This window comes from Bathycoccus prasinos (assembly GCF_002220235.1).
Source record: "Bathycoccus prasinos genomic : Chromosome_11".
In the NCBI taxonomy this organism is placed as follows: Eukaryota; Viridiplantae; Chlorophyta; class Mamiellophyceae; order Mamiellales; family Bathycoccaceae; genus Bathycoccus; species Bathycoccus prasinos.
In genome coordinates this window covers 687,671-715,236 of record NC_023998.1, presented here as the reverse complement: position 1 = coordinate 715,236, position 27,566 = coordinate 687,671, and the positions used below count along the sequence as shown (strand labels likewise).

Sequence of the window (27,566 nt, the reverse complement as noted above, 5' to 3'; positions counted from 1 at the left end):
AAAAGAAGAACACGCGCGCGATGAGTAGCGTCGTCGCGTTCCAATCGATGATATCTGGAAAGACGGGAGCGTCTCCGACGTCATCTATACGTCGGCGACGGCGGCGGTATCATCCATGCCAGCGCTTTTCACCAGTTCCTTCTTCTTCTTCTTCTTCTTCTCGTCCTGAGAAACAATTGGATGTCGTTGCACGAAGTACGAACCGAGATGAAGACGAGAGAGCTTTGAACGACGAAGACGTTCGGCGAGAAGAAGAAGTCGTGGTCGAAAGTGAACGATCAGACGTGGTGAATGGAGGAGAAAAGGATAACTCTGAAACGGAATCTTCGTCCTCAGCGACGGCTTTTAAATTTAACGCGACGAAAAGTACCGGAACGAGAAACGAAGAAGAAGAGGAGGAGAAGGAAGAAGAAGAAAAAGAAGGAAAGAAGAAGGGGAAGATGGAAAACGAGCACACGAATAAGAGCGAGAAAATAAAAAACGCGTTGGTTCAGACGAAAACGTTCGCGCTCAATTTACCGTTCATATCGCACGTGCGGGTTTTCCTGGACCGCAAATCAAAGTGGGAGAAACTATACGGCGAGGCGAATGAAAAGTTTGCGGACCACAAAAAGCAAGACGAGTTGATGCTCGAACTGCATCGCTTCGGACGGGTCGAAGAAATTATCGAACGGTTTGAATCGAGAAAATACGCGAGTGGACCAAGAAGTGTGACCGCGTACATGGCTGCGTTGATATCATCACAAAGAATGGATAAATATTTCGAGCATCAAGGAGCAACTTCTTCTTCCTCGAAAACGACGTCGGAGCTTGAGGACAAAGACGAAAAAACGAAAGATGGAGAAGGCGACGCGAAGAGTGATTTGCCGTCTTCAACCATTCCAAAGCCCCCTCCGCATTTGACGAGATCTTCTACGGCGACAACTTACCAACCGATGGAGATTGGAGGAGACTCGCTGCCGCTGCTTTTGAAAGATTTGAGCGAACGCGCGGATCCGGATAAATCTTTGAAGATGGCCCGAACCGTTCGGTTTGGACGAGCGAGTACGCCCATCCACGTAGTCGTAGAAGGCGGCAACATCTCAAAAGTCGGGAAAGTCAAAGGTTTCTTTGGAAATATGTTTATGTTCGTTGGTGTCGTATCGTGCATTTCATGGACGGGTTCATATCTCCTTCGTCGCTACTTTGCTACCATGAAAATTACCACCGTAGTGACGTCCTCGCCTTCGTCTTCGTCGTCATCCTCGTTGGGCAAGTCGTCGTCTTCGTCGTCTTCATTGCATCCGCCGACGAGTTCAGGCAGCGGTGGTGTGAAGAAGGACGACGAGGAAAGTGACTCGGGCACTCCTTCCTTCGCTCCGAAACAATACGATAAAGATACGATGCCCGAGAAGAACAAAAAAACATTTAAAGACGTTCGCGGTTGCGACGAATGCAAAGGTGAATTGCAAGAAGTCGTCGAGTATCTTCGCAATCCGGATAAGTTCACGCGTCTCGGAGGAAAGTTACCGAAGGGCATTTTGCTCACAGGACCGCCGGGAACTGGTAAGACTTTGCTAGCCAGAGCGGTCGCGGGTGAGGCGGATGTTCCGTTTTTCTATCGCTCTGGCTCCGAGTTCGAAGAGATGTTCGTTGGCGTCGGATCAAAACGGGTGCGACAACTTTTTGCCGCCGCTAAGAAGAAAACTCCGTGCATCGTATTTATCGATGAAATTGACGCAGTAGGAACATCGCGCAAGTCGTGGGAATCACAGTCTGGGGGACGCAAAACGCTGAACCAGCTCCTCACCGAAATGGATGGATTCGAACAAAACGATGGTATCATCGTTCTGGCGGCGACCAACTTACCCGAGAGTTTGGATCCAGCGCTTACGCGACCTGGTAGGTTCGATAAAACCGTTCACGTGCCAAATCCAGACATCGGAGGACGCAGAGATATTCTCAAACACTACTTGGACGATAAACCTGTCGCGAAAGACGTCGATGTCGACGCGTTAGCTAGAGGAACTTCCGGATTATCCGGAGCCGAGTTGTCGAACCTCGTCAACATTGCGGCGGTGCGAGCGGCGGTGACGGATGAAACTTCAATCACGCTAAAAACGCTGGAATGGGCAAAAGATCGCATCTTGATGGGAACGGAAAGAAAATCCGCCGTACTGAGCGAGGAAAATAGAAAACTTACCGCGTATCACGAGGCTGGGCACGCCTTGGTTGCTCTAAAAACAAAAGGTGCGATGCCGGTGCACAAAGCGACGATTGTGCCAAGAGGTCAAGCGCTTGGTATGGTCACACAATTGCCGGACAAGGATGAAACTTCCATCTCTAGACGTCAGCTTTTGGCGCGATTAGATGTGTGCTTCGGCGGTCGAGTCGCAGAAGAAATCATTTTTGGCCAAGATGAGGTTACGACGGGCGCTCTCAACGATTTACAACAAGCAACGAGATTAGCGCATTACATGGTTTCAGAGGTTGGGATGAGCGACAAAGTTGGCGTACTGAACGTCGGAAACCTCCGTGGAAAGGAATCTAGAGGAGCTTCCACGCGACTGGAAGAATCCGTAGACGAGGAAGTCATTGCTTCTTTGAAGCAGTCACACACGCGAGTGACGAAGATGTTGAAACAAAACGAAAAAGATTTACGCAAGTTGGCAGAAGCATTGCTTCAAAAGGAAACGCTGACTGGAAGCGAAATGCGCGAAATTTTAGGAATGCCTGCGCAACAAAAGCCAGTCGAATTGGTTTCGCGATCGAAGGTCGAGGAAGAAGACGAATCATCGAGCGCTCCGAAAGGAGACGAAAAAGTTGACGAAAAGACCGATGCAGCGCCAGATGAAGACGACTTGATAATTGTCGTCGTGGGCGAAACTACGGAAAAATCGACTTCCATGCGGAATAAATAGAATACTGAGGTGATCTCATGCTATACAATTGCTTTTGAACGCTATAATACTGCTACAATTTACTATCACTACCACTACTACTACTTACACATATGATGACGTTCATCACCAAGCATCATTTTCTCCTCTTCTTCTTTTCCTGTTTCGATTTTTCTCCTCTTTCATTCCATCCGTAGAACCTTTCATACAGCCACAATAAACCGTCACCTTTTACTTTGAATATGCCCCATGCCCCACCAATAAGAAAGTGTACTAATGTCGACTTCAGATTGCCACCCATGCTCTCGATGCGTCTTCCACTGGTCGTGATGACCCTATCCACTAAACGCACGCAGCTCGTCGTACTTTTTTTTTTAGAGCACCCGTATTTTTGCATTCGAATACATAAATCTGCATCTTCCATGATGGGCAAAGTCTCATCGTATCCGTCGACGGCTTCAAAATCATTTAGTCTACAGAATATACCTTGGTCGCCAAACAAAAGTTTCAATCCGAGCACGTATCTTTTCGGATATAAAATAGCCGTGTAGAAATCTGATTTGAAGACGTTGTGATAAGACATCGCCCAGTACGTTTTCTTATCAGTCGTGATGAGCGAAATAAACCCTCCCACGATAGCCTTTGCATCTCTCATTGTCTCATCAACTACATTCAAAATATCCGGAAAAGGTATCGTATCTGCGTGTAGAAACAAGACATTCTTCGGATGTGTTGAGAGAGCGTGGACGCCGGCGTTCATTTGTCGCGACCTACCTCGTTTGCCTCGCACTACTTTCGCGCCGTACTTCTCAGCTACTTTGGCACTATTGTCCGTGGAATCTCCCACGGCAACGACCACTTCGGATGGTTGCGGTCGCAACGCATGTATTTGTACGAGCAAAAGCTCTATATTTTCCTCTTCGTTCAACGCCGGAATGACAATCGCGCAGGCGCTCGTTTTCTTCTTCTCTCTTCGCTTTCGTTGTTGTTGTTGGTCGCCATCATTTTCTTCTGTATTATTAGCATCGTCGTACGACGGTTCGTGCAATTTATCGAGCGCAGATATCACGGCTTGTCTAAAAAGTAAAGCGAGGAGAAGAAACTTGAATAATCCGTTGAATCTATCGCTGTAATCATCGTTGTCGTCGTCGTCGTCCTCTTTTTTTTTATTACTTCCTCCGAACCAACTGCCTCCTCCTCCTTTTCCTCCTCCTCTTCCTCCTCCTTTGCTCAAATCGTTATTATCGTTGGTGCCATCGCCAATATCAACTATCACAGGTTCAAACGACGATGATGAAGATGCACCAGTCGATATCCTATCGCTCTTGCGTTCCATCGTCCTCTTCTTCTTTATCTTTCCATCAGCTGAAGAGAACAAAAAGGAAGTTTTTTTTCTAACAACCTCCTTCGTTCTTCCTTCGCGTCGTTGATGCTTTTGATGACTTACAAGGCATTGTCCGAGCGCTGATGCGACGGCCCGCGACAACGACATCGCGTCGTGCGTCTCTATTCCTATCCTTATCAATTCTCTCTTTCTCTCTCGCGAGAAACTTGAGACGAAAAAGCTCTCACGACCAAGTCCGTTTCCCGGTCGTTGAGATGATTTTATTTGTCGTCTTTCACGCGTCTTAAAATCATTTTGAGGAGGAGAAAGAGCATCTTCACAAAAAAAGCACCAGTTTTCTTTCGCAGTTGTTTTTACTTGTGTTTCGATTGAGAAGAGATGTATACCTGTTGTGCGCATCACTCGTTCCGCGCGGCTCCTCGCTTTCTGCCGCCGCGCGTAAATAAGAGCAACGCTAAACGCAGAAACAAAGGGAGAAGAATATCGACGACGGCAAAGTTTGGTGAACCGAGAAACTTTGACGAAGACGGCGTCGGCGGCGGCGACGGCGACAGGGATTTTTATAACAACAACAACAGGCGCCAACAACATCAAAACAATTCTTCTTGGAGAGAAGATGGACGACGAACAATGAGGGGAGGAGACAGAGGAGCCCGAGAATTCGATGGCAGACGCAATGGGGACAGAGATTTCAGGAGAGATGACTTCGACAGAGGACGCGGAAGCGCGCGATTCGGAGGAGGAGGACGAGGAGGAGGACGCAGAGGAGGAAGAATCGGCGGCCGGGGAAGAGGTCGTTACGGGGAAGGACAACGAAGAGATAGAAATGAACATTTTAGTAGCAATAACAGAAGCAACTCGAGGGAAGGAAATATAAACCCATTCAAAGTTATGGTAGGCAACCTCTCCTACAGCACGACAGACGAGAGCTTAGGTCGAGCTATGGAACGTTTTGGCTACGTCGCAAACGCTCGCGTCGTCTTGGACAGAGAAACCGGCCAATCGAGAGGCTTTGGTTTCGTAACTTTTGAAGACGAGACATCCTGCGCGGAATGCGTAGAAATTGGACCAGGGATGCGAATAGACGACCGCGAAGTTAAAGTAGAAGCGTCAATTGACAAGAATTACGTCCCAACACCTTCGTTTTCAAGCGCTACCAATTCTCAGCGCAGGTATAACAATTTTGACGGCGACGACGACGACGACGACGACAAAGAAGAAGAAGATGACAAGAATCATGCACACAACGACAGGTTCTCGGCACCCGCGATGATGCGTGTTCTCGATCGACCGTCGCCTTCGTTCCTCAATAGTGCTCGAGAAACGAGAAACCGAGGAGGTTTTGCCGCCGATGACGCCGACGACGCCGACGAAGAAAGGTCCGCCAATACCAACGCAATGTCCGAGGATGAATTTGAAGATTGGGTGCTAGAAGGATTAGAAGACGATCTTGTAGACTCAAGGCGACAAAATAGATCAGATAATGGGCCGTACGGTGACCAAAACGATGAGGCGCGAGAATATGTGCCCACATTACTCGCTAAATACGTCGAAGATGATTTTGAGCCAGAAATGTTTGTTCGAGAGCCGGACGACCCGGATGAGTATTTTTTCTACTCCGGTGCAAAGTTCAAAGATATTGGAGCTTCAGAATTGATCGTCAATGCTCTCGAAAGCCGCATGAACATTTCACGTCCTTCACACATACAAGCGCAAAGTTTCAAGATACTCCTTCACGATCATAGTGACTCCTACGATGAGGAGAGCTCTGTGGCAAATGACGATGAAGGTGCGAATCATGTTCTACTCGCCGACCAAGCAGGGAGTGGTAAAACGTTGAGCTACTTATTACCACTTCTTCAAAGGTTAGAGCGGCTCGAACGAGATTCTGGAATGAGTGTTTCGAAGCGTCCACGCGCGCTCGTTTTAGTTCCAACTTCGGAATTGGCGAGACAAGTAACTGAAGTTGTCAAAGAACTTTCGAAAGGTGGCGTCCGAACGAGATCGATGATTGCGACTGGTGGTGCTTCTGATAGAACAAAAATTAACCGCGCAGAACAATCAACTCGCGATTTGACCGCGAAGTTTACGTTGACGCAAACAAAAACTTTAAAGAGTGGCGTTGACATCGTAATTGGAACTCCAGGACGCATTCGGTACTTGTGTGAAACGGGTAGAATGGAGTTGGATGATTTAGATAGCATTATTTTGGATGAATGCGATGTACTACTGGGAGATGCGTTTGAATTCGCGTCTCAAATCAAACCGATTAAAGATCTTGCCAATCCAACAAGTACGCGATTCGTGTTGGTAACGGCAACGATTCCCGATCAAGTCTTGCGCGAACTTAAGCAGTTCTTTTACCCGCAAGATATTCGCGTTATTCAGGGACCAGGATTACATCGCCCGTCTGCGGGTACGCTAGAGCGGCTCGTCGACTGCTCTGGTGGTGACGTCTCGGACGAACAAAGCGGGTTTTATCGTAAATATGCCGCGCTCATGAAAATTTTGAGGGACGACATACTCCCGTCTACCGCTGGAACTACTGCTAAAACGAGCAAGAAGAAATCGGCGTCGCGAACGTTACTGTTTTGCAATAAGATTGAAACCTGCCGTAAGTTGGAAAATCTACTCATCCGAAGCGACCCAGACGGTGCCAGTTACAAAGTGCTACCCTATCACGCCGCGTTGAGCCGCGAGAAAAGGGACGAGAATCTACGCAAATTTCTCGGGCGAAGAAGTTCGAGCGAAAAACAGCGAGGCGAGTTTACCGTCGACGACGACGACTCAACGCCGCAATTATTAATTTGTACAGACAGAGCTTCTCGAGGATTAGACGGTAAAAAAATTAAGCACGTGGTATTGTTTGATTTCCCGCGCGATCCATCAGAGTACGTCAGGCGCGTTGGAAGAACTGCTCGCGGCGCGTTGGGAACTGGGACAGTGACGGCACTCGTAATAGGGAGACAATTAAAGTTGGCCAGAGAAATCATGCGACGAAACTCCAGAGGCGATCCGGTTGAAGGTACGCCTACTACGACATGAACGAGTGAATATCCGTCACAGGGACTGATGATATCCGGAGAGTGTTCAAGCGTTTCATGTACATAATAATTCGAATACAAGTTTGTTTTTCTTAAAAATCCCTCTCTGGTACTCTTTTATTATGTGAGTGGTTTCAGCATTTTGAATCCATAATCCATCCTCGTTTCATCGAAACGTTTTTTTTTCGTTTTGATTTTTATTTCTTGGTCCACATCCAATACGGATTCATGCACCCTTCTTTGCACACGGGCATGCAGTTACACACGGCTTTATACGCCAGATTGCGATAAACGGCGTCTCCGGCGCCATCGTTCATATTTTTGCGCATGTGATACTCCCTACGCGATGAAAAAGGAGAAGAGAATTTGAGAATGAGTGAAGAAAATATGGAATTGCCCTTTTGCATTTGACAGCAGGGAAAAAAGGAAAAAGAAAAGCGCGCGCACCAGTGGTCTTCCTTGATTTCTTCGTCAGCCGCGGCTTCAAAAATGTCGGGTCCTTGGTTGTATTCTTCGTCGTCGCTTTCGCTTTCTGAGTCGGACGTCATGGCGAATTGGATTTTGATGTATCGATTATTTGTGTAATAATAATAATTCTGAAGAATAGAAAAAAACGCTTGCTTTGTGTTTTTTCCCTTCGCTGATGAGATCAAAAATCTCTTTCTCAAAACAAAAACACACTTCAAAAGTTCGCGCGCGTTTAAAGTCTTCACACAGCATCGTCGTTATCATCATCGTCCTCTTTATATTGCTCCTCTGATACGGCACTTTTTATTTTCAAATCAAAAAAATGATTGGTTATGATGATACAAACGATCGTCGAGTGGGGCTCCCTAGAGGTCCGGAAGTGTTTGGAGCAACGGAAATAGATGACGAACGAGATCAGTTAAAGAATAAGATTTTGGAGTTTGAGAAGCGAATAGACAAAAACAATAAAGAACACGTTGATATGCTGGAAAAAATGCGGTTGGAAACGAGAGAACTCGAACGCTTGAGAGGCGTTTGGTCAGAGAGGGGATTACCGGGTGTCTCTCGCGATTGGAACGTTCAAGAGGCAAAAACCAAGACAGAACCACCTCACATGCGGTTGGAATATAGAGAGTACATCGATTACAAAGAAGTTGAAAGGAAACGCGAGAGTAGTGGGCCAGATCGGCATTTGGTTACAAAAATGACGAAACGCGAAGGCGTAGACGATGTTCTTGCCAGAGCTTTACCGTCGACTGTATCAAAGTCTCATGGCGATTCTTCTTCTTCCCCTTCTTCTGCGCTGAAATCAAAATCGAAAAAATAATAGTAAACGAAAACACCGGCGGCGCCTCTTTCGACTCTTAATATACTAATATAAATACAATTAATTTTACTCAACTATTTGAAAAATCTCCCGTGCTAGCTCTATATGAAATTGCGGGTTTGACGTTTGCGTTATAGCGCCGCACAACGTTGCCAATAGAGATACTGAAAGAGTCGCGTAAAGCAACTGGAATTCAGACTCCTCGATTTCTCGGTTCACTTCTCCTCTATGACACAAAACATAAAATCTAAAAGCAAATATAAATGCGAATGTTGTTGGTAAGCGAATCAGTAAAGGTGGAGTTGCAGCTAAATTGAGCAAATTGGCGTGCAAACTAAACGCATCACCAAAGGCCTGCGCTGGCGCGTATAATAGCATCGTCAAGCAGACTTTTTCTAGAGCTTTCATCGTCGGCGTCTTTGGTCCCTTCTCGACGACTGGATAGTCATCCTCTGACAGTTCGTACGCACCTAGCATTGCAGAAAATCCAATCCAGGTAAAATTCCACGCCGTGGCTGAAATCATAGAAGCAATGCTATTTGGTGTGGGTGATTCGATAGGTGCCAGCCAGCCAGGAAAGTCGGGAGAGATGGATACTTGAACAGCTCGTGATATCAGCTCCAGAATCCATAAAAGACTCATCTCGCCAAGAATCAACTGAACATCAGTCACGCGTATATCCAATCTAATGTCGTCGTTGTTGGTGATGGTGTTTTTGTTTTTGCTGTTTTTGTTTGTTGTTGTTTTCGTTCGTTCGTCGTTCTCTTCATTATTACCGCTGCACCTGAGTAACTGTCTCGTCGCACACGTTTTCATTTTCTTTAGCTTTCTCGCCGCGCGAAAAGAAGAAGAAAAAGAAGAAGAAGAAGAAGAACAGTAGCGACAGGTCTGACTTTGCAACGCTTTCAACGGCGACATCATCGTCATCGTCATCGTCATCATTTTTTTCGTGTGTTCTCCACCGCTAATATTAACAACACCACTTTCATCATCATCTTTTATGAAGACGAAGGACGAGAAGTAAAATTTCTCCTCATCATGCATGCTTGTTGTTTGTTTTTTTTCCTTCTTCCTCCTCTGTCTGTACGTACTTCCCGCACACAAAAAGTCACACACGATGTCAGTCACAGACGATGCGACGATGATGGATGCGTCGGAGAAAGAAGGACTTCAACATCATTCATCGCCTTCTTCCTCATCCCTACCCTCGACTGAAGTCTTTAATTACGTCGTCACCGCGCATAAACCGACGGCTGTATCCTATTCATGCGTGGGACATTTCACGCATTTGGAGAGACAAAATTTGATAGTTGCACGATCCAATCGGATTGAGATTTATCTCTTGACCGAAGAAGGATTAGAACCAGTTCTGGAGACGACGGTTTATGGACGCATCGCTATGCTTAAGCTGTGCGAAGGAAGAAAAAATGGTGACAGAGAAAACATACCAGGTCGTCTCGTCGTCGTTACGGAAGACCGATACTCGCTCGCCGTTTTGTCGTACGATGCGGCAACCAACACGCTTCGAACGGTTTCGAGTGGCGATGTTTCCGATTTGACTGGACGACCAGTCGAACACGGCATGCTCGGCGATATCGATCGAAATGCCAGGGTTATCGCTTTACACATTTACGATGGTTTAATAAAATTTATTCCGTTCGATGAGAACGGAAACTTGTTACAAGCGTTCAACGCCAACCTGAACGAACTCAAAGTTTTGGATTTCGTTTTTCTTCCGTCGACGTCATCGTCGACATCTGGGATCGCAATAGACGCGAGTGAATACGGTAATAATAATAATAATAATAATAACAACAACGCATCGGACATGAATATAACATTGTCGAACGTTTCGAGCTTGACGAGGAGTATCAATCGGGAAAACGCTGGGGGCGGCGGTTTGAGTTCAATGCCAGTCATAGCGGTTTTACATAAAGACGTGAAGGACGAACGGCACGTCTCGACTTATCGCGTAAACTTACGTGATAGAGATTTAGAACCAGGTCCATTTGAACAGCGCGAAGTTGAAATAGGCTCAAAGAAACTGCTTGCTTTATCCTCTCCCATTGGAGGTTGCGTGGTCGTTGGCGAAGAAACGATTGCGTATTTAAATGAACCCGCGGGAATAATGGATGACCACGAAAACAACAACAACAAGAATAACAACACCGCAACGAAGAATGCTACAAGTACGTTGAGCAATAATGCAAACAGTAATGTCATGTTTCGCGGCGAGAACAAGTCGTCTACGTCGGCTTTAGTACGAGCTATTACTACTCCAGATTTGCTCATGTTTTCTTCAGCGTGTCTGATTCCTTCGGACGAGAATGTTTCGAACCAGCTCGTCGATAGATTTCTAATCGCGGACGAAGACGGCGATTTGTACCTGTTGATGCTGAGCAAAGGCACGACATCGACGATGAGCACTTCCATTGTTTCGAAGTTGACGATAGAAAGGTTAGGTAAAACGTCCTCGGCATCTGCAATGAGTTATCTCGACAACAGTGTGGTTTTCATTGGAAGCGCGTATGGAGATTCCCAAATAATTAAACTGCACACGGAACAAGTCAATACCATGATGTCAGCTTCGAACGAACTACCAAGCTACGTCGAAGTTTTGGAGGAGTTTACCAATCTTGGTCCTATCGTAGACTTTTGCGTCATGGATTTAGAGCGTCACGGTCAAGGTCAACTCGTCACGTGTTCGGGGGTAGGCACGAGCGGATCTTTACGCGTTATTCGGAATGGAATCGGAATCCGAGAACAGGCTCAGATTTCACTCTCAGGGATTAAAGGTCTCTACTCGTGCAAGCGGGACGAAACGATGCCTTTGGATTCCTATTTGATTGTGTCGTTCATCGCGGAGACGCGGATATTAGCAATAAACGATAACGACGAGTTGGAAGAGGCAGTGTTCCCAGGATTTGACGCATCTTCCCAAACGATTGAATGTGCAAATATTTCTGGAAATGTGATCTGTCAAGTCACAAGTAAAGGCGTTTACGTTTGCGATGCTTCGTCGGGAGAACTTGTCGCTTCATGGGTGCCGTCTGACGAGAGTCCTATAACTGCCAGTTCAGCGTCAGAGAATACCATAGCCGTCGCCACTGTCGGTGGTAATCTTCATTACCTTTCTTTTCAAGGTGGGAAGATTTCAGAGACTGGAAAAATGACTTTCGATGCTGAAATATCTTGCATCGATAAAACGCAGTGCGGCGATCGTAACGTCTGTGCGGTTGGATTGTGGAGCACGAAGGTTTTGCTGGTCGAATTAGGATCGGGGATGAAAGTCTGTCACACAGAAAATTTATCTCTCGATGTCGTTCCAAGGTCGACGTTATTTTGCTTCTTCGAAGATACAATCTATTTACTCACCGGTCTCGGTGACGGGCACTTAATAACAAACGTCGTCGATTCTTCGAGCTCAGCCGGAGGATTTGCGTTGAGTGATCGAAAATCTGTTTCCCTTGGCACGCAACCGGTTACTCTGAAATTATTCAAGTCTCAGCATTCAATGCATGTCTTCGCGGGATCGGATCGGCCGACGATTATATATTCCAACAGTAAGAAGCTCGTCTACTCAAACGTGAACTTGAACGAGGTTTTGCACGTGGCACCGTTTAATTGTGACGCTTTTCCGGATGCGCTAGCTTTAGCCAGCGGCGAACATTTGACGATTGGTGCCGTCGATGATATTCAGAAATTGCACATTCGTACGGTTCCGCTGCGCGAACAACCTCGTAGAATTGCGCATCAACCGGAAACAAAAACTTTAGCGGTGCTTACCATGAAAGAGAGCGATGTTCCTGGGCAAGAAGAAGAGTTTTTCGTGCGATTATTCGACAATAAAACTTTTGAAACTTTGGCAAAATATCCCCTCGAACCGAACGAGAACGATGCAAGTATTATTTCGTGTTCTTTCGACGGGGACGACGATATATATTTCGTTGTCGGAACGGCTTTTGCGGACCCTCATTCGGAGCCTGAATCTTCTCGAGGACGCATACTCGTTTTCAAAGTTTCGAACACATCGTCGAGTGGCGGTGGAAACGCTGTTGTCAACGGGAATGACCACGGCGACGGCCGCGCTTCCGCGTCCTCGTCTGTGCTTCAAAAGAGTCTCACGCTCGTCTGTGAAAAAGAAACCCGGGGTGCGGTGTACAATTTGAATGCCTTTTGCGGTAAGCTACTCGCCGGTATCAATTCTCTGGTGAAATTATTCAACTGGGGCGTTTCCAAAGAAAATAAACGCGAGTTAGTGCACGAGTGTTCTCACATGGGACACATCATCGCACTCAAGGTTGAAACGAAAGATAATTTGATCGTCGTTGGTGATTTGATGAAGTCGATAACGCTGCTGCAGTATCAGCGAGAATCCGGCAGGATTGAAGAAGTCGCGCACGATTTTAGCTCGAATTGGATGACGGCGGTCGAGATTTTAGACGATAACACATATCTCGGAGCTGAATCTAGTTACAACTTGTTTACCGTTCAGCGGAACGCGGACGCAGACACAGAAGATAAACGCGGGACGCTAGAGCTTTGTGGCGCCTTCCACTTGGGAGATTCCGTGAATAGATTCAGACGCGGTAGTCTGGTCATGCGCATGCCAGATCTAAGCGACGATACGAGCTCCTTGTCTGAAATCTCCACTTGGCTATTTGGCACGATCTCTGGTGGTTTAGGCGTCGTTGCGACTTTACCGAAACGCGATTTCATGTTACTTAACAAAGTTCAAGAAGCCATGCAAAAGGTAGTTACCGGAGTGGGAAACTTTAGTCACTCTGACTTCAGAAGTTTTCACAACGTGCAGCGAAGCGTAGAGATGCGAAACTTTATCGACGGTGATTTGGTCGAAATCTTCTTAGATCTATCCAAAGAAGACCAAGTCGCGGTGTCTGAACTGTCTGGAGTTTCGAATTCCGAGGACTTGGTAAAGAAGATTGAAGAAATTTCTCGTCTTACGCACTAAAGAAGAGGAAGACGAAGTAGAAAAGTACTGTACTCATTTGTAAAAAGAATTCAATAAAAACACAAGCTACTACTTCGCCATCCAATAAATTAAGACTAATGCCGAGCATATGGCACACACGGCGCTGAGAACAATCGCATCCTTGTTCTTTTTTCTCTTGATAGCTACAAGTAAATTGTTCACCACCGGGAATTTACTCCCCGCCGTGGCGAGCGCGCTAATCGTGTTATTGAAAATTCCCCTCTGCTCGTACAACGCGCTCGCCGTATTTTGTGCAACGCCAATCGCATCGTCTACTGCGATTGATGAGCTCAAGATTGAGTTTCTCTCTCGCATTGCTGCGGAAGAGTTACTCTCATCCCCTCCTCCTAAAGCGCCGTTACTTCCCCGGTGTCTTCCCTGTAACAACGAAGCGTGTTCTCGCTCTTGCTCTATGTAATCTTTCATTCGTCTGAACTCGTGATTGAACTCTTTCGCAACGTCTCTATGTCTCGCTAACGTGTGCGTTCGAGTATCCGAAGAAGCGTTCGCTCCGCTATGAATGGATGATGCCAAAGCTCTGGTCACGTCTGACAAACGCGTTAACAACGCCTCGATCTCTCCTTCTTTCGATGCGATGACATCAAAGTTTCCCTCAATTTTGTTCGTCGCCGTGTTGGGGTACTGATTATACCCACCACTACCACTCATACCGCCACCGCTAGACGTCGACGTTGTCGCGTTGTTGGTACCAACCCCGGCAAGTTTTGAAAGCGAAGCGAGGTTCGCATCAATTTCATTCTCCAATTTCCTCGCCTCTTTTCTCAACTCTTCCCACGCCGTCGAAGGAACTTTCATCTGTCCGTCGCGATACAAATGTTGTTGTTGCTGCTGTTGTTGTTGTTCTTTTCCTTCTTTTTCTTTCTCTCCTCCGATTCCTCGAAAATGCTGATTTTGCATGTATGCACTTTCTCGGAAGAACACACTTTGCGCGTGCAATAATTGTGCAGGTCGGTTTGAGAAACTTTTTGGCAAAAAGGAAGAAAATTTAGAAAAAGAAGAAGAAAAAGAACACGAAGACGAGGACGAAGAAGAAGGAGAAAAAGTGTGTTCGGATGCGAGGGAAAGAACGAGAGGAAAATAAGGGAAATAATGGAAGGCGAGGAGTTTGAGCATCGCGACATTCAAGCAAATACCAAAAGATAAAATTTACACTCTACTATTAGCTTCGCGATCCTCTCTATTTTTTGTTTCTTTTGAATGTTTACGTCAAAATGCTTTAATTAAAGAATGAACAAGAAATTTACATTTAATGCATCATTCCGCTTAGGCGATGACCATCTTGATGGCGTGGATCGTGGCGTTGTCGACCTTGATGTCGTTCTTCTTGAACGGGAAGTCAGCCGGGACGATCTTCTTGCCAGTGATGGTTTCGAATTCCTTGCCCGCAGCCATGTCCGCCTTGGTAACCGTGCCCTTAACGACGTGGTTCTTGCAGATGTCACCCAAGCCATCCATCTTCACAAATTCCATTCTGGTAACACCCTTGGACTTGATGAAGTCCCCGAAGGCATCGTCATCGGCGGCGAAGACCGTGATCGGGCCTTCTTGCGTGAAGACGTCTTCCTCGCCGGCGGCGGAGATGGCGGAACCCATCATGGAGTAAGACGCGGCCTTGCAGATCATACCTAGATAAGAGAGTAACAATTAGTACTAATTTTTACGATTATTACAATAAAGTCCGTACCGAAGGCATCGTTGTTGAAGGATCGGCCCCCTTCTTCACCACCTGTTGTTGTTATAGTTTTGTAAAGAGATTTTTGTGGTCAGTGGATTTGACACCTTAAATATTGATATCTTTTTTCGGAGAGGAGAAAGAGGACGATCCCGAGAGCTCTCTCTCTTCTTCCCTCCTTCTTAAAGGTTGTGCGCTCTCTTTGGATATCAAAGACAGCGCAGAACCAAAGAAGAAGTCAAAGAAGAAGAAGAAGACAAAGAAGGAGAAGATCCAACACGCTTTCGAATCCTTCTTCAATCGAAGGAAGCAGACGATCTCTCCTTTTCTTCACGCGCGGGAAAAAAACAGATAAAATCCATCTCTCTTCTTCTTTATCCATCGAGAGACAAAATTTGTGGATTAGTTCTCTTCTTCCTTGAAAAATTGTTCTCTCCTCTAAAGCGTACCTTTGCCGTGGGCAATCTTCGCCGAGACGACGGTGGATCGTTGTTGCTTGTTGGCGACAACTTTGGAGACGACCTTGGCGCCGGCGATTTGGGATTGTAAAGCGAACATTGTGTGTGTGTGTGTGTGTGTGTTTGTATGCGTTAAAAAGTGAAGCTTGCGATGGGTGAGGTGGAGGAAAGTTCCACGTCACTCAACTCAAAAAGCCGACCAAAAAAACTCCTTTTCCCTCCCAAAATTTTTGTCTCTTCAACAACTGACAGAAAGAGACCAAGAACTCTTCTTCGTTCAGTCTGTCGTCAAAAAAAAGTAAAAGAGCAGAAGAAAGAAAGAGGAAGAAAGTGTGTTTGTTTGTTTTGTTTGTTTGTTGTCTCCCACCACCACCGTCACCTTCACCACCACCAACACCTTACCACCGGAACCAAACGCTATTCTAACCTAACAGCAAATACATGGCGGCAACGTCGCATTTTCGCACGCCTTTCAATGGCTACAGCGTTAAATTCTCGCCGTTCTTTGCCGATCGCATAGCGGTATCTGCGTCGCAAAACTTTGGCATCGTCGGGAACGGCCATCAGTACGTTTTGAGAAGAGAGTTGAACGCGCTCAATAACAACAACACGAATAACAACAACAACAATTTTCCTCACTCTGGACCGGCGACGCTTCCGCTAGTAGAGGAGGCGAGATTTGAAACCGCAGATGGGATATTCGATTGCGCGTGGTCGGAAGAATCGGAGAACGTGTTAGTCTCCGCCTCTGGCGATGGGTCCGCAAAACTCTGGGACGTATCTCGCCCACCGTTTCAAAATCCTTTGCGTTCGTTCAACGAACACGAGGCGGAAATTTATACCGTTTCTTGGAACCCGACGAGAAAAGACGTGTTTTTAACCGCGAGTTGGGACGATACTATTAAGCTTTGGAATCCGAGAGAGAATGCGCACACGCGCGGCTCGTTGAAAACATTTAGAGAACACACGTATTGCGTGTACGCCGCGGAGTGGTCGCCGCACCACGCGGACGTTTTCGCCTCTGTTTCCGGTGACTGTACACTAAAAATTTGGGACTGCAGGAAAAATCACTCGACGCTATCCATACCCGCGCATGATTTTGAAGTTTTGTGCGTGGATTGGAATAAATATAACGATTGCGTCGTCGCAACGGGATCGGTCGATCGAACGGTGAAACTGTGGGACATTCGAAATCCAAAGAAGGAACTTTCTGTTTTGAGAGGTCACGGTTACGCCGTGAGACGAGTAAAAATGGATCCATTCGACGAAGATATATGTTACACCGCAAGTTACGATATGACTGTAGCAATGTGGAATTGGAAAATTAGCAACACAACTAGCATTAGTAATACTTTAGGATTAGGAGAAGGAGGAGAAAGAGGCGTTCAGCCTTCGCCGCTTTTGCGGCAGTGGCGCCACCACACCGAATTTGCGGTTGGTTTAGACGTGAGTGTTTTGAATAGAGGAGAGTTAGCGAGCTGCGGTTGGGATTCATCCGTTCAAGTGTTTAGCAATCACGGACCGGATCCGCTTCCCATTCTTTAAAGATGTTTACGTAGATACTTAAGTACTGGTAGTTTTTAATTAATTATATTAAAAGAATGATTTGAACGATGAACAATTTTTTAGCTGGAGAAGTTTGACTCTCCCGGACACTTGCACCCAGATTGTTGAATGATGGCATTGGCGGCGTAGTTACCACCCTTGCAGCAATCCGCTAGTTCCTTACCGTGTACAAACTGGGACAAGAACCCGCCGACGAACGCGTCTCCCGCGCCGTTCGTATCGACCAAGTCTTCTTTGGCTAGTTTGATGACGTCGTATTTCGTGACCTTGCCGTCTTTGGCGACAATAGTAGCGTCCGCACCTTGCGTGAACACGACCGTTCTCGTGCAGTGGTCGCTCGCTTTCGGCATTTGACTGATTTTCAACGCAATCTCGGCAACGTCCGTGACGCCTTCCCACTTTTGAGATTCCGCAAAGGTGACCGCTTCGGATTCGTTTCCAAACAACACGTCAACATACGGTAAAGTGTTCATCATTGCCTCCAAAAACGGCGGCACTTGCATTAGGAACGGTGCAGACAAGTTCATCATGTAACATTTCTTGTTTTCCGCGGAGTGCTTGGCCACCGCCATCATGGATTCTGGTGACACCGTCAAGAAAAAGCCGGCGCTGTAATAAAACTTGGCGTCTTCAACAATCTTCCAGTTTTCTGCTTCTTGCAAGTGCTCGAACTTGTAGTTGTTCGCCGCGTTCAACGCGGCAATCAAAGATCGCTCGCCGTCTTTCACTAAAACCCCACACGTCCCCGTTGGCGTCGCTTTGTCGATCATGTACTTTGTCGTCACGCCGTCCGCTTGGCACGCTTTCGTCATCTGGGTGCCAAAATCATCCTCACCGACGCATCCGATAAAGGTCGTCGCGCCGCTCGTCTTCAACATCCACTGGCACACGCGAATAGAGTTTTGCGTGGCACCACCGGCGATGTATTCCACCGGATACTTCTCCACCATTTCTTTGTACAACGGATTGTGCTTTTCCTCGGCTAAGATGGCGTTATTCAGTTTTAACTCGTACTTGTCCAAAATGTCCTGTTCGACGACGGCGGAGATATCTAAAAGGGGATTACCCATGCCCAATAAAATACTCATTTTTTGTTGTTGTGTTGATTAATTATGTGTGAAAGAATATGAAGAATATATTGTTAATGTTGTTCGTGATACTGTGTGGTAATGTTCTCGTATCTGTGTTGACGAGCGCGCAGCAAACGTGAGTACTTTTAGTGACGACGATGAGTTTTCTTTTAAAGATTTCTTTTTTGTGTTCGTGTGTGGCTGTGATTAGAGCAAGAACACTTTTTTCAGTCGTCAGAGCGTGTTCATCTACAGAAGGAGAGAGAGGAAAACATCATCATCATCATCATCATCACAATTAATAAAATAATTTAAAAACGAGAAGAGTCTGCGACGCGATATGCCACCACACCCGTCCAAAGAGGAAAACGACGACGGTGCTCTTCCACTACCACCACCACCACCTCCTCCTCCACCTCCTGAAGAGGACGCGCCGGCGTTGCGCTTCGGTACCGGGTTGAACAACAACAACAACAACAACAACAACAACACGAATTTTAACAACAACAACAACAACAACAACGAAAAAGAAGAAAACAAAGCGAAAAAATTGTCCGAAGATGGTTCTTGGCAGTGCGACTCGTGTTCAAACACAAACTTCGCGTGGAGGAAAACCTGTAAACGATGCGATTTACCGAAATCTCAAAAAGTGAAAGACGAGGAGAAGAAAGCCGCGGCGGGATGGTTGTTAGACGGCGTGGACGATCCGACCAACAATCGAATTTTCGTCAAAGGATTCGACCCAGAGACGACGACTTCGGACGATTTGAGAGAGTTATTCGGCGGCATCGGGATGATTTCGAGAGTACGTCAACGCACGGGATTTCCCGATCAGTGGCCTTGGGCGGTAAAGATATACTCAGACGAGTCCACGGGAAAGAACAAAGACGAGTGCACGATTACCTACGACGATCCAATGGCTGCGCAGTCCGCGCCCGGGTTTTACGACGGATACGACTTCAAAGGGAAGAAGATTAGCGTTTCCTTAGCGACGAAGAAGAAAAGAGAAGAGGATGATTTTAGTAGAGATAACAACAATAATAATAACAATAACTACGACGGTGGTAGAGGTCATAACAGTTATGGTGCGAGAGGTTCCTATGGCGGCGGTGGCGGTCGGGGTCGTGGAGGACGAGGCGGCGACGGATGTCGGATCTGTGGTCGATCCGGGCACTTTGCGCGCGAATGCCCGGATAATCGAGGCGGCGGCGGTCGAGGTGGAGGCTATGGAAATTACAACAGAGGTGGTGGTGGAGGACATTATCGTCGCGACCGGCCGTATTAAATCAGAGATTCATTGTTAGAAGAAATTAATTTCCAAGTATATTTTTACATTACAAGCGTGATTCTATTTGTAGTGTGCGTTGTTAGTATTATTGAAGGCTTTTTATACACCCAAAACGCGTTGTTGATACCTAATCCAACTCAAATATCTTCAAGTTACCGCGAGAATTGGACGCTAACAGTCGCTGACCATCAGGAGACCACGCGACGCTCGTGACGAACGCGCCCTTGTCGTTCGTGAGAACGGGTTTGATGCCGCCGCATAAACCAGCCGTGGGACCTCCCTCTCTCAATCCACAACCAGGAGTCATTCGCATGAACGAGTGTCCCGCAACCGGTAGCGGTGCAAACTTTGCGTACATTCGAACCGTATTATCTTCAGAGCCGCAAGCGATTCTACCATCACTCGTGACGCTGAGACCGACAAAATTTTTCTCGTTCACGTGTCCGGTGTACGTGCGAAGACAAACACCTCGCGATCCTTTCACGTCCCATAGTCTGAGCAAAGAGTCCGTGGATGCCGAAACAAGCTCATTACCCATCCATCTCACATACGATACTGCTTTCTTGTGCGTTTCCAAAGTCAACATCGGCATCACCGCGTTTCGAAGATCGTAAACGTGTACTTTGTGATCTGCTGAGCCGACTGCGATCAGATTTGAGTCCATGCGAGAAGAGTTCACCGAACAGATGTTTGCTTGATTCGGATCATTAATCACCATGCACTCTCGCCTTTGCGTGATTGACCAGACTCGAGTTGTGCCATCGTCCGAAGCTGATAACAGACGAGTTGGATCGATCGGAGAAAACTCAGTCGACCAAACCCGTTTGGTATGATTCTTCAATCGCATGGTTTCCATGCCTTTCTGGACGTCCCAGATTTGCATCGCGCCGTCATACGTCGCAGATGCCATAACCGGCTTCACGTACGGATTGAAACTGATTGAGGACAACTTTGAGCTCGTGGAAAGTTCAATGGCTGGACAATGCACGGCGTTGCCCAACTGCATGACGGAGGCAACCTCGTAAATACACAGCCGCTTCGAAATACCCGCGGTAGCGAACAAGTCGCCGTCGCGATTCCACGCGGTAGAACACACCATATCGCTCGAACCACCGACTAAATCTCCGCACCCCAGCCTAGCGACGACTCGAAATCGCCACTTTCGCGTTACGCGAGTTAAACAGCTGCCAAATTCTTTCAAATCATCCGTTAACTGTTCTTCAACGTTTGTGCGTTTGATCATGTTTGAAATCCATTTTTCGTCGTCTTTCACCGATCCTGCGCGACCGGTATTGTACTCTCCACTAAATCCACCGCGCGCGAGTTGAAGAGCATGGTTTTTGCACGATTTCGCGTATGCTTGAAATAACGTTTCTTCCAAAGATTCAAATACAATTTTCGGCAAGTCGTCAAAGGGCACGTGATCGAGAGCGCGCTGCGACTCTGGAGGTCGCCTTGCCCACTTTTCGCTGTTAAGTGCGCCGGGAACATCTGAAGAGTTGTGAATATTGTTATTACTTTCACCCCGCTTTCTTTTCGAGTTGCTGCGAGTAGAAATTCCTTGTTTTCCGGCGGGGAGCAACTTTGACAGCGCATTTAAAACGTTCAATTCCCGCTGCGTTTTTTCGTACTCGCGTTGGCGGGATTTTTCAATCGATTTAAGAACGTCGATGATTGTTTTCAACTCGTTCGCCTTTCTCTCGGAGTCCACGTTCAACTCGCGGTCAACGAGCGTAGCTTTCGAAGGCATCGACGTAGAAGATGATGACCGGCGGTGTCTCAGAATTTCTAGTTGCTTCAACGCGATATCTCTCACAGATTGCGCCGATACTCGATGGCGAGGATCTCTCGATATCAATTTTCTGAAGGTTTCCGCCATTTCCGGGTGTAACTCATCGATGTGCGTGATTTCTTTTTCATTGAACCAAGCGCGCGGATTCTCAGAACTAGAGCCAACGTCGAACATATCTTTCCAAAACATTTCGGATACGAGGGCACCGAGAGAAACGAGTTCAGATTTGATGGTGTTTGGAAGTTCATTTTCACTCGGAAGAGTTTCGTACAAAACTTCGCGACGTTTCATCACCGGTTGTTGTTTCGATCCTCTCGCCATTCTGTTCCTATTACTTCTTGCGTTCATCTCTTCTTTATCAAATGCTTTGATATCTCCTTGCGGAGAAATCAACAATCTCGAAGGATTGACGCCACCGGAGCAGAAACCGCGCTCGTGTTCGTTCGCTAGAATCGCCGCAGTTCTAGCTAACACATGAAATTTCGTTTCATCACTCATCGTTCTGAATGCGTTCGAATCGAGCCAATTTCTAACTGAAACGAACGACCTCGACTTCTCCAAGCCTTGTATCGGTGGCGCTAAAACAAAGTTACTATCATCGTGACTACTGAGTGAGGATGGAGAAGAGTGGTGGGCTCCGGGAGATCCTCCATGAGATCTCGACGACGACGACTTTTTCGCAAGAGAAGAATTTTGTATTAACCGTTTCTCTGTCTTCGCTTTATTCTCCCTCAATATTAACTCCGATTCTTCTTTCTTCCTTCGCACTATTTCTGCATCTTTGGTCTTATTAGCTCGATTATTGGCGCGCGGAAGATCCACCTCCATCGGCACTTCGACATCGGCATTCTCGACTCTTCTTGTTTGCGCGGGCGGATTACGCGCGTTCGCGTTGTTCTTTGAGTCGTTCATGTCCTTGTTATTTTTCGTCGTTTTCTTCGGTGTCGTAGAAGCAGTTTTTGCCGCTGCGGTGGTAGCAGCAGTAGCAGTATCAGTAGCAGTAACATTCGAAGGATTTCTTTCTTTATTGTTATTGGCGATGCTCTTGAGTAAAAGCATCGACAAGAAATTCTCTCTCGAAGAGTCTCGCGAAAGCGATCTAGGATGACTATTTTTGTTGTTGTTATTGATGTTGCTTTTATTGATGGCGGTGGAATTGTTGTTCATCGTGATGTTGTTGTCGTTGTTTTTGCTGCTATTATTCTTATTCTTACTGTTGTTGTCGTTGTCATTGTTGCCGCTATTGCCGTTACTGTTCATCAAAAGATCGGATTCTGAGTTTAATCGCCTCGGGACGTTTGGCACGCCTTGGAACATTTCTTCTTTACCGAGCATACATATCCCGTCGTCTTCGTTATCTTCATCTAACTCTTCGCCGTATTCGTTCAGTCTCGGAACCGTCTGCGGTGCCGCCGAGTACTGCTTCCTCCACACGTGCTGCCATAAAAGTTTCACTTGTTTCACCGTGACTGGTTTGAGTAAATAATCATCCGCGCCGCTTCGCACGCACTCAAAGACAATTTCCGAGTGTTGATTGGCAGACATCATGATGACGGGTAACTGAGAAAATTGCGAGTGATGTCGCACGTGTTGGAGTAACTTTGGCCCGTCGATATCGGGCATCATCACGTCCGTGAGCAATAAGTTAAACTCAGTGCCTCGACGCAACAACTCGATGGCTTCGGCGCCACTCTCACACGTCGTCACCCGGTATCCACACTTTCTCAGAACCTGTGACGTGACCGCACGACAGATTCTCTCGTCGTCCACGACTAAGACGTGGATCATAGGCATTCCATTACTGTTCGTGTTGTTCATGCGATCATCTTCCGCAGCGATTGTCCTTGTCGTCGTCCTTGTCGTCGTCGTCGTCCTCGGCGTTGTTCTTCCCGTTTCCGCCGACGTCATCACGCGCTGCTGCTGAGAGGACGACATAAATTTTTGCCCTCTTTCCCTTTCGACGACGACGACGACGAGGACTTATTAGGCTGACGTAGTTTGTTCTGAGAATTCCTTTCTTCTTCGCGCCACTTTTTCACCCCGCGTTCTTACTACAACCCGGGCAAGACGAAGGAGAAAATGCGCCTCTTCTTCTTTTCTCTCTCTCTCTCTCTCTTTACGTACCTTTGTGTGCGCTTTCCACAGTAAGTAAGTGTTCTCTTAAACAACTTTCCAGGGGAGCGTGACACGACACTCAACAAAATGTGTCGACTTCTCCCTCGCTTTTTTTGGGTTTGTTTTGGAGGGTCTGTTTCGGGTTGTGACGTCGTCGAACAGGTGGCAAAAACAACAAGAAATCTCTTTTCCAAAAAGAGAAAAATCTTGAGGTGGAGGTGGAGAGAGGTGAAAAGAAAACAACAGTCACCGGCCGTGATGGTGAAAACATCATCTTTCTCTCTCTTTCTGTATCCACACACACACCGAATTCCTCACTCTTATTTCGCACACAATGGCTACTTTTTCCGCCGCCAAGGTACGCATACAACGCAATTCTTTTCTTCTCGCGCTCGTCTGCTGTTCGCGTCGGAGGTTCCCTCCCGCGTTTTCGCCCGACGCGTTATTTTTCTCCGCTAATCATCGAAAATGGATGTGTGCCTAAAAAAAAGAAATTTCTCGCTCCCCGCAAAAGGGGAGTAATCGTAAATGATGACAGAAAATTGCGCGCGCGACAAAAGCGCGCGTACGAATTCTCCTCCGTCTCTCTCTCGCGCGAAATTTTAAACGCGACAACTGACCTCAAACTATCTTCTGAAACTCTCACAGACTACCCAACTCACGCAGTTCTCCAAGGCTGCCGGTCAGTTCAAGAACAAGACCGTCGCCAAGGTGTGTTCTTTTTTCCATCGGGCGAGTCTCGTTATCCGCTCTCTCTTCTGGTCTCTGTTTTTTTTTTGTAGAAGGCGGTTGGTGTAGAGGAGGTGAGAGAAGAGGCGAGTCCAGATCAACTTTTGCTCTGCGTATGAGAAAAAGCTCTTCTATTTTCTCTTCTTCTCCTCCTCCTCCTCCTCCTACTGTTGTCGTGGAATCGATCGGGTCTGTGTACTACGTAATAATCCTGTTCCGGTGTATAGTAGAGAAACACGCAGTTGCTCACATATATTTTCGTTTCTTCCCTTCTCACAGGCGTCTGTCAGCAACACTATCGAAGCCAAGGGCAAAACCTGCAAGGTTGCCATCAATGGCTTTGGTCGTATCGGCCGTAACTTTTTGAGATGCTGGCACGGCAGAGGCAAGGACACCTTGCTCGAAGTTGTTGCCATCAACGACTCCGGCGGTGTCAAGCAAGCCTCGCACTTGGTCAAGTACGATTCCGTCTTGGGCACGTTCGAAGCTGACGTCAAGATCGTCGACGACACGCACATGTCCATCGATGGCAAGAGCATCCAAATTGTCTCCTCCAGAGACCCGTTGCAATTGCCGTGGAAGGAATTAGGCATCGACATCGTCATCGAAGGTACTGGTGTCTTCATTGACACCCCGGGTGCTTCCAAGCACTTGACCGCGGGTGCCAAGAAGGTTGTCATCACCGCCCCGGCGAAGGGCGACGACATCCCGACGTACGTTTTGGGCGTCAACGCTGACCAATACAAGAACTCTGACAAGATCATCTCCAACGCGTCTTGCACGACCAACGGCTTGGCGCCGTTCGTCAAGGTCTTGAACGACAAATTCGGTTTGGTCAAGGGTTTGATGACCACCACTCACTCGTACACTGGTGACCAAAAGATTTTGGACGCCTCGCACAGAGACTTGAGACGCGCGAGAGCTGCGGCCTTGAACATTGTGCCGACCTCCACTGGCGCCGCCAAGGCTGTTGCCTTGGTCTTGCCGGAATTGAAGGGTAAGTTGAACGGTATCGCGTTGAGAGTCCCGACCCCGAACGTTTCCGTTGTCGATTTGGTTATCCAAACCTCCAAGAAGGTCACCGCCGAGGAAGTCAACAACGCGTTCCGTGAGTCAGCGGCTGGTCCGTTGAAGGGCATCTTGTCCGTCTGCGACGAACCGTTGGTCTCTGTCGATTTCAGATGCACCGACCAATCCACGACTATCGACTCTGCTTTGACGATGGTCATCGGTGACGACATGTTGAAGGTTGTTGCGTGGTACGACAACGAGTGGGGCTACTCCCAAAGAGTCGTCGATTTGGCTGAACTCACCGCGGCCAACTGGGAATAAGCGATGATGATGGCTTTTCGTTTGCTAAAAACTAAAACAGCTTGTTATACTATCTATATTTACAGCTAATAAAAAACTAATCCATGACGTTAGAATTCTATATATAAGTATATATTGTACCTGGTACGCGCCTCGCATAGATACATTGTATGGATGTAACGCATCGCGACAACTTTTAAAATGAAAACATGCTACGCGTGTCTGTCGGTGAATCATTTGATATTGATATTAAAAGAACAATAGTACTAACATTAATAACAATACTACTTAAAAAAATGTGTTCTTCTCCATCTTTGAATTAATTTTCATTAAATTTCATCTTGAACGTGCGCATCCATCGGCAACTCGCCGGACTTTGTGATCGTGACAGTTTCGCTCGGCGGCGTTCCGTTCAAAGCTTCGATTTTACGAACGACGTCCATACCATCCGTGACTCTTCCAAAAACGACGTGTCGACCGTCCAACCAAGAGGTGACCACGGTGCAAATGAAAAACTGCGACCCATTCGTGTTCGGGCCGGCGTTGGCCATGGACAACGTTCCTGGACCGGTGTGCTTCAACTTGAAGTTTTCATCCGCGAACTTTTCGCCGTAAATAGACTTGCCTCCCGTGCCATCTCCTTTGGTGAAATCACCACCTTGGATCATAAAGTCTTTGATCACTCTGTGAAAAGTTGAGCCTTCGTAGCCGTAGCCTTTCTCTCCGGTCGCTAACGCTCGGAAGTTTTCGACCGTCTTCGGTACCGTGGCGCCGTACAAACCCATGGTAATTCTTCCCGCGTCTTTCCCTCCGATGGAGACGTCGAAGTAAACGGTGTTTGTAATTTTCGGTCCTTTCTTTGCTTCGACAAAGACGCCGTTGATGCCGATAAAAATGGCCAAGCACGCCAAGGCGAACGTCGCCAGCAACGCTTTGCGTGAATGTTTATTAGAAGAAAAGGAGCTCATCTTTTATATATACGTCTCGTTCTTTCTTATGAAGAAATTCAAGTTTTGAGAATTCGCGATCAAGAAAAATCTCTCTCTTCTTCTTCGTTCGTTGTTTCCTCCAAAAAAAACCATCATCATCATCGAAAAAGCACGACTGCAAGAAAAACAAAAATGAAAAAAAAAGGAGAGACATCAAAAACAACCCACAACAATAAAATAAAAACAAGAAAGGAAGAGAGAGAGAAGAGTACATGTTTCTGCAGCACGGCGGGACCTCGCTCATTAAGCTCACCTCTGTTGTTTCGTGTTATTGCCGTTCGTCTTCCTATTCTCGTTATTATCATCATCTTCATCACTTTAAACGAGGAGGAGGAGGATACAGAGGAGGAGGAGGGAGAAGAATGTATTCGTCCTCGTCACCGACGGCGATAACGAAAGCAAAGAAACAACAACCGAAAGAGGACAAGACGGAAGGAGGAGGAGGAGGGGAGTATAATCCAGAAAAGACTGCCATTGTAGACGGGAAGAAATACCGCAAGTGCGCGTGCGCCATCGTCTTCAACGACTCTGGCTCGCACGTTTTAGTCGGCGAACGCGCCGGGAAGAGTGGGTCCTGGAATTTACCCCAAGGCGGGATGGAACCGAAAGAAACCACCGCCGAGGCGGCGACGAGAGAGCTGTACGAAGAGACTGGGATATCCTTAGATTCCTCGAAGAATAAAAAGAATATCCAAGTAGAGTTATTGTCTGTCTTAGAGAATGACGACGCGTATGCGTACAGCGCAGGTGGGTGGTTAGAAAAGAAAGGGTTGGCCGGACAACGGTTAGAGTTTGCAGTATTTCGATGTAAAACGTCAGCCGATCCCATGGAATTTGTAAACTTGGAAGGGTTGGACGGCGAACCGGCGGAGTTCACGCAGATGAAGTGGATGTCTTTGGATGAGTGCGTTGAGAGCGTGTGGGAGGCGAAGAAGAAAGCGTACGAGAAAATGCGAGTGAACGTCGAACCAATCGTTCGGAAGCATTTTTATTAGTCGCG

The 27,566-nt window shown here is 47.0% G+C and overlaps 15 protein-coding genes across 15 annotated transcripts; 7 read left to right on the top strand and 8 right to left on the bottom strand.

Moving 5' to 3' along the window:
- Positions 1 to 20: 20 nt before the first annotated feature.
- Positions 21 to 2,900, top strand: Bathy11g03810 (predicted protein; the record flags this gene model as incomplete). Its single annotated transcript, XM_007510208.1, has 1 exon — positions 21 to 2,900. One exon carries the CDS (start codon positions 21 to 23, stop codon positions 2,898 to 2,900), a length of 2,880 nt encoding a protein of 959 aa, XP_007510270.1.
- Positions 2,901 to 3,015: 115 nt separating this feature from the next.
- Positions 3,016 to 4,371, bottom strand: Bathy11g03800 (glycosyl transferase family protein; the record flags this gene model as incomplete). The annotated part of the gene is made up of 1 exon (XM_007510062.1): positions 3,016 to 4,371. One exon carries the CDS (start codon positions 4,369 to 4,371, stop codon positions 3,016 to 3,018), a length of 1,356 nt encoding a protein of 451 aa, XP_007510124.1.
- Positions 4,372 to 4,602: 231 nt separating this feature from the next.
- On the top strand, positions 4,603 to 7,269 carry Bathy11g03790 (predicted protein; the record flags this gene model as incomplete). The annotated part of the gene is made up of 1 exon (XM_007510209.1): positions 4,603 to 7,269. One exon carries the CDS (start codon positions 4,603 to 4,605, stop codon positions 7,267 to 7,269), a length of 2,667 nt encoding a protein of 888 aa, XP_007510271.1.
- Positions 7,270 to 7,465: 196 nt separating this feature from the next.
- On the bottom strand, positions 7,466 to 7,816 carry Bathy11g03780 (predicted protein; the record flags this gene model as incomplete). The annotated part of the gene is made up of 2 exons (XM_007510000.1): positions 7,466 to 7,607; positions 7,716 to 7,816. 2 exons carry the CDS (start codon positions 7,814 to 7,816, stop codon positions 7,466 to 7,468), a joined length of 243 nt encoding a protein of 80 aa, XP_007510062.1.
- An 812-nt stretch (positions 7,817 to 8,628) lies between these two features.
- Positions 8,629 to 9,606, bottom strand: Bathy11g03770 (predicted protein; the record flags this gene model as incomplete). The annotated part of the gene is made up of 1 exon (XM_007510046.1): positions 8,629 to 9,606. One exon carries the CDS (start codon positions 9,604 to 9,606, stop codon positions 8,629 to 8,631), a length of 978 nt encoding a protein of 325 aa, XP_007510108.1.
- Positions 9,607 to 9,706: 100 nt separating this feature from the next.
- On the top strand, positions 9,707 to 13,534 carry Bathy11g03760 (predicted protein; the record flags this gene model as incomplete). Its single annotated transcript, XM_007510120.1, has 1 exon — positions 9,707 to 13,534. The coding sequence occupies one exon, from the start codon at positions 9,707 to 9,709 to the stop codon at positions 13,532 to 13,534; it is 3,828 nt and encodes a 1,275-aa protein (XP_007510182.1).
- Positions 13,535 to 13,603: 69 nt separating this feature from the next.
- Bathy11g03750 (predicted protein) lies at positions 13,604 to 14,473 on the bottom strand (the record flags this gene model as incomplete). The annotated part of the gene is made up of 1 exon (XM_007510009.1): positions 13,604 to 14,473. One exon carries the CDS (start codon positions 14,471 to 14,473, stop codon positions 13,604 to 13,606), a length of 870 nt encoding a protein of 289 aa, XP_007510071.1.
- Positions 14,474 to 14,839: 366 nt separating this feature from the next.
- Positions 14,840 to 15,806, bottom strand: Bathy11g03740 (predicted protein; the record flags this gene model as incomplete). The annotated part of the gene is made up of 3 exons (XM_007510241.1): positions 14,840 to 15,201; positions 15,261 to 15,302; positions 15,698 to 15,806. The coding sequence occupies 3 exons, from the start codon at positions 15,804 to 15,806 to the stop codon at positions 14,840 to 14,842; spliced, it is 513 nt and encodes a 170-aa protein (XP_007510303.1).
- A 341-nt stretch (positions 15,807 to 16,147) lies between these two features.
- Bathy11g03730 (predicted protein) lies at positions 16,148 to 17,251 on the top strand (the record flags this gene model as incomplete). Its single annotated transcript, XM_007510195.1, has 1 exon — positions 16,148 to 17,251. The coding sequence occupies one exon, from the start codon at positions 16,148 to 16,150 to the stop codon at positions 17,249 to 17,251; it is 1,104 nt and encodes a 367-aa protein (XP_007510257.1).
- An 80-nt stretch (positions 17,252 to 17,331) lies between these two features.
- On the bottom strand, positions 17,332 to 18,360 carry Bathy11g03720 (predicted protein; the record flags this gene model as incomplete). The annotated part of the gene is made up of 1 exon (XM_007509993.1): positions 17,332 to 18,360. One exon carries the CDS (start codon positions 18,358 to 18,360, stop codon positions 17,332 to 17,334), a length of 1,029 nt encoding a protein of 342 aa, XP_007510055.1.
- A 322-nt stretch (positions 18,361 to 18,682) lies between these two features.
- Bathy11g03710 (predicted protein) lies at positions 18,683 to 19,627 on the top strand (the record flags this gene model as incomplete). Its single annotated transcript, XM_007510025.1, has 1 exon — positions 18,683 to 19,627. One exon carries the CDS (start codon positions 18,683 to 18,685, stop codon positions 19,625 to 19,627), a length of 945 nt encoding a protein of 314 aa, XP_007510087.1.
- A 130-nt stretch (positions 19,628 to 19,757) lies between these two features.
- Positions 19,758 to 23,357, bottom strand: Bathy11g03700 (predicted protein; the record flags this gene model as incomplete). Its single annotated transcript, XM_007510068.1, has 1 exon — positions 19,758 to 23,357. The coding sequence occupies one exon, from the start codon at positions 23,355 to 23,357 to the stop codon at positions 19,758 to 19,760; it is 3,600 nt and encodes a 1,199-aa protein (XP_007510130.1).
- A 514-nt stretch (positions 23,358 to 23,871) lies between these two features.
- Bathy11g03690 (glyceraldehyde-3-phosphate dehydrogenase) lies at positions 23,872 to 25,598 on the top strand (the record flags this gene model as incomplete). The annotated part of the gene is made up of 3 exons (XM_007510127.1): positions 23,872 to 23,895; positions 24,186 to 24,248; positions 24,546 to 25,598. 3 exons carry the CDS (start codon positions 23,872 to 23,874, stop codon positions 25,596 to 25,598), a joined length of 1,140 nt encoding a protein of 379 aa, XP_007510189.1.
- A 308-nt stretch (positions 25,599 to 25,906) lies between these two features.
- Bathy11g03680 (peptidyl-prolyl cis-trans isomerase B) lies at positions 25,907 to 26,545 on the bottom strand (the record flags this gene model as incomplete). The annotated part of the gene is made up of 1 exon (XM_007510087.1): positions 25,907 to 26,545. The coding sequence occupies one exon, from the start codon at positions 26,543 to 26,545 to the stop codon at positions 25,907 to 25,909; it is 639 nt and encodes a 212-aa protein (XP_007510149.1).
- Positions 26,546 to 26,928: 383 nt separating this feature from the next.
- On the top strand, positions 26,929 to 27,561 carry Bathy11g03670 (predicted protein; the record flags this gene model as incomplete). The annotated part of the gene is made up of 1 exon (XM_007510280.1): positions 26,929 to 27,561. The coding sequence occupies one exon, from the start codon at positions 26,929 to 26,931 to the stop codon at positions 27,559 to 27,561; it is 633 nt and encodes a 210-aa protein (XP_007510342.1).
- Positions 27,562 to 27,566: the final 5 nt, after the last annotated feature.